The sequence below is a fragment of the Octopus bimaculoides genome, chromosome 29 (genome assembly GCF_046866305.1).
Source record: "Octopus bimaculoides isolate indiv1 chromosome 29, ASM4686630v1, whole genome shotgun sequence".
Lineage (NCBI taxonomy): Eukaryota > Metazoa > Mollusca > Cephalopoda > Octopoda > Octopodidae > Octopus > Octopus bimaculoides.
The window spans coordinates 267804-276331 of NC_142956.1; the positions used below are offsets into that span (position 1 = coordinate 267804).

General features: G+C 41.3%; 1 protein-coding gene across 1 annotated transcript; it reads right to left on the reverse strand.

Moving 5' to 3' along the window:
* Positions 1–814: 814 nt before the first annotated feature.
* LOC149130273 (uncharacterized) lies at positions 815–6857 on the reverse strand. The gene is made up of 3 exons (XM_089345592.1): positions 6679–6857; positions 3359–3788; positions 815–2654 (listed from the first exon to the last, which is right to left on the reverse strand). Exons 1-3 carry the CDS (start codon positions 6758–6760, stop codon positions 1466–1468), a joined length of 1701 nt encoding a protein of 566 aa, XP_089201718.1. The 5' UTR covers positions 6761–6857; the 3' UTR covers positions 815–1465.
* Positions 6858–8528: the final 1671 nt, after the last annotated feature.

Genomic DNA, 8528 nt, shown 5'->3' on the forward strand with positions numbered 1-8528 from the left:
TGTTAGAGGAGAATGGAGGTTAAAATATTGAAGATAATGATATGTATATATATACATATATATATATAAAGGATAGCTGAAGATCAGATACAATTTAGAGGTGGGGGTAAAACATTAGGTATGATAAAGGGAAACCCAACTGAACTACAGCCCACACATGAATGCTAGAGCCCCAACCACTTCCACTACATCTTCCCCACCCACACATCTATCCTTCTTCACAGCCCATCAAATAAACACAAGAACAGTGACGAAACAGTGCTGTCGAGGCTAGTCACAAGGTGAAGTAAAAAGTGGTCATGCAGTGGTAAAAGAAGTGAATAGGACCAATGAAAACAGGTGCTAGGTGGTGGTAAAAACAGAAAACTAATATAAAGGGGGTCGTAAATTGAAGGGTATGGTAGTGGAAAGTGGATAAAATTGCAGGAAAACAGCTGGGATGAAATATTGGTGAAGGTCAAAGGTCAAAGGAATGCATGAAAATACATCGTGCCACATCCATTTTCTCACCCCACCCCAACTTTTTCCAAATTAGACAATGTAAAACTCAGCTGGCTGTTTTTAATTTCTCTCTTGTCAGCTTTTCCCTTGAAGAAACACTGGATTTTCCATCCCCCACGGAAAGTTCACTGTACTCTTTTAGTTCATTATACTATATACATACATATATAAACAATCTAACATTTGTCTTTTTTATAAGCACTGAAATGGATATATATATATATATATATATATATATATATATATATATATATATATATATATATATATATATACACATATTGTTTTGTATATTTTAGAAAAATATCTTATCTTTAAGAAAAGATGAGAGAATATTTATTGTCCTAAAAATATCACAATATAATGATAATCCTAATCAAGATATCAGGGGATACCTGGTTCACCTAGTTTGAGTGGTGGGTTGACCCACTGGCTGTAGACCAGCTATCCTGGACTCCCTCAGCCATTGCACCTGTTGATGAAGTAGTTGGCGGGAGAGAGAGAGAGAAAAGAGTGGGGGCAGGAGGTGACACACGCATTAAGAAACTCAGTTGACCTCAGGTGTTAGTCTGATTATGTTTATGGTAAAGGAGACGTTTGCATCTATATATATATATACACAAACACATACAGGTGTATATATATAGATATATACAGAGAGAGAGATGTCTGGGAGTGTGTATGTATATGTTTGTACATCTGTATATATATAGAATGATGTGAATCCAGCAAGAGACCTAGCAAAACCAGACACCAACGGAATTGTTCCAGTTTTCTGCCTCAAATATAACTCAAGTCACACTGCCAAGTCCACTCACAACATTATCCAGCTAACTACTACCGATCAACTATGCCCAGCTTGCCCATCCCATCCCATTCTCCCCCCCCCCCTAGCAACAGCTCACTCGGCTGAATGAGGTGTCCCCCACCCACCACCACCACCACCACCCCACAATCACAAATGTCACGTGTCGAAGGTTGCTGTCTCGGTCAATGGAGAATATTTTATTTTGTAGTCCCGGCCATCAGCATTGCCGAGCCGGGAGCGAGGGAAGCCTCCAGACCCTCCCCCACTGCCACTCACCCCAGAGCAGCACCACCGCTGCATTGACACATTGACGCAGAAGATGAAAACGACAGCTGACACCGTGGCTAGACAGAACAAGAAGATGACCGTTGGGGTGAGCACAGTTGGCACCAGCTGGCCATAACTCACGTTCAGTACCCACTGGTCATCAAGGTAGCCACTCTCGTTTCCACCACGACCAGCTGTCGGACCAACACCTCCAAACAGAAAGAAGTTGTCATCCAGTGACCACTGGACACTGTCGTAGCGTCCAAGTGGACTCTGATACTGCTGCAGGCGACTCTCTATGTCATTGCGGCTGGAACCTGGCGAGAGACGCGCATATTCCACGCCTCCTCTGGCTCTACTCTTTGTCCAGTTGTTGCTACTGGATGATGACATCAACTTCCAGGTCAAGTTCTGTGTGTCAAAGAGCCAGAGGTCAGAGAGGGGCACATCCACCTCTCTCGCTCTCTCCCTCTTCTGTTTCTGTTGTGCGATATTTTCGTAGGGGCCACTAACCCCATCTCTTCCGACATTCCCTCGCATTTTGTTGCCCTCACCACCAAAAAGCCACAAGTTGCCCTTGGAGTCTGTCCATCCAGCACTTTTACCACGGCAATCCGGGACATTTTTTGATGATAAACAGTTCAAGAATCTTCTCGGGACAGTGTCCGAGCTGCTGGGTCTTGGTGCATCAAATTTTGACCGAGAACCGGATGCAGGAACATTCAAACAGCCAGACAGACAAGACCATGTTGCATTGTCTAGGGAAAACATCCACAGGTCTGATGTGTAACCAGCATTCTTCAGCTTGCGATGGGTGAAGGGGTCGACAGTATTCCCACCAAACATGTAGAGCTCATTGTTATTTCCACGGCCAACCCATGTCGTGGCATCACTGCGTGCCTTTGGCAGATGTGAATGCTTCCCTGGTCCCAATGATGGCAGCATTGGGGACCAAGCAAGGCTTTCTAGTGAGAAGGTCCACATATCAGAGAGCAGCGAGCTCTGATCACGGCCACCAAACATGACCATGCGATCCCTTAAACACCAGACAGCAGAGGACCGTCGAGATGGAGGTGAACTGCAAAAGAGAAAAACACAAGACGATAATAATAATAATAATAATAATAATGATAATAATGATAATGATAATAATGATAATAATAATAATGATAATAATGGTTTTAAATTTCGCTACAAGGGCAGCCATTTGGGGAGAGTGGATGAACCAATTACATTGACCCCAAAAGAATGAAAAGCAAAGTCAACTGGAAGCACAAGGCCTCGAGTTTGGCCGAAGGGATTAAGTTGATTACATCGACCCCAGTGTGTGACTGGTACTAGTTTAATCAACTCCAGCAAAATTTGAACGCAGAACATTTTGGCAGACAAAACACTGCTAAGCATTTCGCCTGGCGTCCTAACAATTCTACGAGCTCACCACTGGTTTCGAGTATTTGATGGCTTATTGAAATTCTATGGATATCTGAGGTTACAGACATCCAAAGAAAATCTACCAGGAATAAGTGGTGGTGGTGGTAGAGACAACTCCATGTAACCATCACCACCACCCCTCCTACCATTATAACAAGACAATGTAAGGGAGTCAACATAGTCATAGGTGATACTAGAAATAGCAGCCAAATCACCATCTGTCATTTAAAAAAGAACAACAAACCAACATTGCTTATTAGCCTCACAAAAATCAACAATGGAATGTCTGGAACAACAATGGCATAAGTTAAAAACCAAACAAAAAAAAAACCCTATTATGTTTGTCCTTACCTTGTTGTATCTTGTTGGACCCTGTTCAGATTAATCCACCGTTTTTGTTTCTGGTAGAACACCCAAGTGTCATTAAGTACTTGCCCACTCTCCTCGGCCCCACCGTAAACAACAAACAGCATTCCTGGGAGCCCACACGAGACAGAACCATAGCGAGGCTTTGGTGCATCGAGAAACGGTGGGGCCCGCGTTGCTCTGCTCTGCCAACCTGAATGGGTGAGTTTCCAGATATTTTCCTTGGTGTGATGAATCCACAAATCATTCAGCAACACGGGGTCACGATCCGACTGAATGTCCCAGAACGTGTGACCACCAAACAGCCAAAGGGTTCCATTGCTGTCTCCCCAGGCAGAGCTGCCTGACCGGGGCCCTGGGTGATAATCCATGTAGCCTTGGTCGATGTAATTTGGTATGTCCCGCCACAACCATTCTAGGAAAGAAAAAAAGGGATAAAAATAACAAAAATGTAGGAGGAGGAGGAGGAGTAAAAAAATCATCATCATCATCATCATTATAATTAAGGTAATGAGCTGGCAGTGTGACCTTGCCTGTGTCACATAAAAAGCACTCAGCTCACTCTGTTGGGTGGTTGGTGTTAGGAAGGGCATCGAGCCATGAGGACCCTGCCGGAACAAACAATAAGGCCTGGTACAGCCTCCTGCCTCGCCAGCTTCATGCCAAACTGTCCAACCCATGCCAGCATGGAAAGCAGGCATTAAACGATGACGATGATGATGATGATGGTACATATAGAAGGAAAAAACAAATATTTGTTTTGGTAGAAGAGATGTCATCTTCAACAGAGTTCCACAATCAACAAAACAAATATGTAATAACAAATGAAATAGTTTAGAGAGAGAGAGAGAGAGAGAAACACTTACCTTCACCAAAATAATGAAATATTTCAGTCTAGTTGTTGACATGAGAATGTTGAACACTAGATTCAACCAGTTTCATAAGTGAGTCACACAAGCATTTGCATAAAATCTGTCCCAGGCATCCAACAGAGACAGCTGCGTATTCAGAAAGTTTGCTTCTGAACGACAAGGCTTCCAGGTCGTACCCCACTGCATGACATTCAAGGTGTATGTCATCTACAATAATCCTGGGTCAACAAAAGCCTTGTGAGTGACTTTCAAAGATGGAAACTGAAAGAATCCTGTCATATATATATATATATATATATATATATATATAATTAATATTTAGGTTAAGTAACAGAGTGACTCAAGGTCAGAGAGTTTTGTGTGTTGGCATTTATAAAACTCTCAGGCCTTGAGTCGCTCTCTTGCTTCATTAAAATATACATGTACTCATATATATATATATATATATATATATATATATATGATGGCCTTCTTTCAGTTTCTGTCTACCAAATCCACTCACAAGGCTTTAGTCGGCCCGAGGCTATAGTAGAAGACACTTGCCCAAGGTGCCACACAGTGGGACTGAACTTGGGACCATGTGGTTGGGAAGCAAGCTACTTACCACACAGCCACTCTTGTGCCTATATCATTATCGTCATCATCGTTTAACATCCGCTTTCCATGCTGGCATGGGGGGGATGGTCTGATAGGTCTGGAGAGCCAGCGGCTGCACCAGGCTCCAATCTGATCTGGCAGAGTTTCTACAGCTGGATGCCCTTCCAAACACCAGCCACTCCAAGAGTGTAGTGGGAGCTTTTTATATGCCACTGGCACAGGAGCCAGTCAGGTGGGCCTGGCATCGATCACATTGGGATAGTACTTTTTATGTGCCACCAGCACGAGGGCCAGTCAGGAAATACTGGTATCTGCCATGTTCAGATGTTGCTTTTTACGTGCCACCAGTCAAACCTTCCAACCCATGCCAGCATGGAAAACGGACACTAAATGATGATGATATAGCATATGTTGTGTAGTGTGATTTGAGGGAGATTTGGCTGCTATTTCTAACAGGTTGAGAATTTTCCCCACAGTCTCAATTTTTTTTTTACTCAATAAGACACACAGCTATTGTTGCTGTTGATGTGGTTTGATCAAGTTATAATCATAGGCATTCCAGTAATGACCATCCTGTTGGTATTTTATCGTTTTCCCACAAATGTTTAATGACAACATCGTCCAATTTGTGGTTTGAGGAAGATTTGGTTGTTATTTCCAACAGATCTGGCAACCATGTATGGGTTCCTACTTTGGTACGACAACAAAAAAGATAGTTATTGTTTAGCCCCAGGCCAGTCCTGATCCCGACAGACCTATGATCAAAGATGTCCCAACTGTGACCATCCCATCTTTTATTCAGGCATAGTGTATCTAGGACTACATTATCTAATGTACAGTAAAGTACAGAAGTTAATATAAGTGGCCAGAATTGTTGTTTAGCCCAAGGTCAGTCCCGATCCAGTAGAGGGACTTATGATCAAAGATGTTCCAGCCATGACCATCCCATCTTTTATTCAGGCATAGTGTATCAAGGACTACAATATCTAATGTATAGTATAGTAGTTAATATTGGTGGCTAGAGTTGTTGGTGTTTAACCGTAGGTCAGCTTAGATCCAGTAAATCTATGACGATCGGTATTCCAGCCGTGACCATCCCACCTTTTGTTGTGGAATACCATATCGAAGACTACATTATCGAATGTGCAGTGTGTTGTTGTAATTTAAGTCGAGGGTAGCCCAGATCCAGTAGACATGGAATCGATGCCTTCCAGCTGTTACCATCCCGTCTTTCATTGTGGCATTGCATATCTAGGACAACATCCTCTAATGTATGCCGCCTTTGTTTCTTGCTTTTGTTTTTTTTTTTGCTTTGTTTTCGTAAGATTGTTACGTGCGATTCGAAAGATATTTATCTGTTATTTATGGCATATCGAGAACAACGGATGAAAACCGGAAAGCCAAGGGAAATCCAAGTCGCTTGAATTAATGATCAAAGGCGTTCCAGATATGCCCACCTTGCCTTCTGACGAACTAGAGGATGTTTATTCAGACGTCTCTTTTTTGATTATTTAAAAAGAAATATATATATAAAAAAAAAAAAATGAATGGTTTTGATCGGAATGCGATTTTGGCTGTTATTTCTAGCAGATCGGACAAAGAAGTGACGAAGAAGAGTAAATTACGGAGTAAAAGTGGAATTGGTGGAGAAGGGAAACAACGGAGGGGATTAAATATTAATTTTGACACATAAAAATATTTCGATAAACGGGAATCAAGGAAAACAAATAAGAAAAACTGATGAAAAATCATTAAAAAAAAGAGGAATTATTTCGTTGAGGTGAGACAACGTTTGGGAGAAGAAATAACGGAATCTATTGAAATCGAGGAACTTACTTTGTGCCACAACCGTTTTACTGTCTCCGACTAAGTGGAGGATGAGGGTTAGAAAGTGAAACATTGCCCGGCTGCTGTCCATGAGAAGGTTTTTCAAAAGATTTCGTTCGGTTTTCCTCAAAAAATCACAAAAATTTGTTCAGGGAAGCCATGTCAAGGAAAGATAACTCAGTTGCTGCTTGCTGTGGATGCTGTTTAACCCTAGGTCATACCTGAATGAGATTGAGTCGGCTTTTGATCAAAATTTGACCAGATTTTATTTCATCAACACCAGAAAAACCAAGATTTAATTTTTTTTCCATTATAATTCCATTGACAATCAGACTGCTTCAAAGCGCCATTGACCGTGTTCCAGTATTTCCCAGCTACTTCATATTATCAACCTCAGAAAGATGAAAAGTTAGTGTTAGTCATCTATTAAAATTCCATTGACATCCAGGAATACTAAATCTGCACCAGTACTTCGCTACTACTTTATTTTATCTATTCTTAAAAGATGGAAGGTATAATTTACCTGTGTTCTCTTTTATAATTCCATTCACATTTACGTTTATTTATTTTATTTTTGTCAACTCCCAACAATGAAAGGTAAAATTAGCTTTAGTCTTCTGTTATAATTCCATGGACAATGAAGATCTTTTATGAGAATATTAAATCAAACCCCAGTATATCACTGCTACTCTGTTTTATTGGCCCCAAATCATTGAAAGAAAATGTTGACCGTGAGCTGAGAAGTTCATAGACTATGAAAGAGTAATGTCAGAGCTGTGAAATCTTGCATGGGTTAATTTCAACTCCTCTTATTGAGGATTGCATTGTTTCTTTCCTGGTAAACTGACATCTCACTATTAAAAGAAGACTTCAAAAGTAACTGGTAGCAAGTTCTCTTGGAAATCAACCAAATTTGGCTTTGCAGTGTTATCAAGTATTTGCAGAAAAAGGGCTTTAGCCCCCCAAAACATTCCTGCTGACATAGTTGCTACATTAGGGGATGGACACTCCAGTTTTTTCAACATCACAAACATGAGCAGCTGAATTTAGGAGGGAGAGGGAGAGTTTTGAAGCTGGCCCAAGGTCTGGACGTTCTGTATCTCTCACTATTGAGAAAAGTATTAATCGTGTTCACCATATATGGTCATGGATGATAGGCGATTGACTACAAATCAAATAGCCAAATATTGTTAACATATTCCATGATAGAGTTGAGAATATTTTGCACAATGATCATGGCATGATGAATATTTCTGTTTGGTAGGTGCCACATCTTCTGACACCTGAACAAAAGCACATGAGGCTGACCACATCACCAGAAAATCTGACATTGTTTCAGTCAGACCCATCTGGCTTCCTTGAACATTTCCTAACCCAAGACGAGTGTTGAGTTCATCACTTTGAGCCAGAGACAAAGAGACAATCCATTAGTGGAAACACTCCTCCTCACATGCTTCAAAGAAGACCAAAGTAGTTTCATTTGCAGGGAAGGTGATGACCTCAGTTTTTGGGGATGCAAAAGGCATTGTGTTTATTAACTTCAAAAGGGTCACACTATCAATGAAAGTTAGGAAAGGCTATGAAGACCAAACGCCCAGGTAAACTGACAAAAAGGATCTTGTTTCACCAAGACAATACTTCAGCACACAGGTCCTTGGCTTCAATGGTTTCTGGGCATGACTCTGGTTTTAACATGGTTCATCGGCTTCCCTATTCTCTTGATTTGGCCCCATCTGACTATCATCTGTTCCTCAACATGAAAAAAAAAAACCCCACTTGGCTGGAAACCATTATCACAGTGATGGTGACGTAATATCTGCTGTTTATAACTTTTTTTTGAGCAACAAGATGAAAGCCTC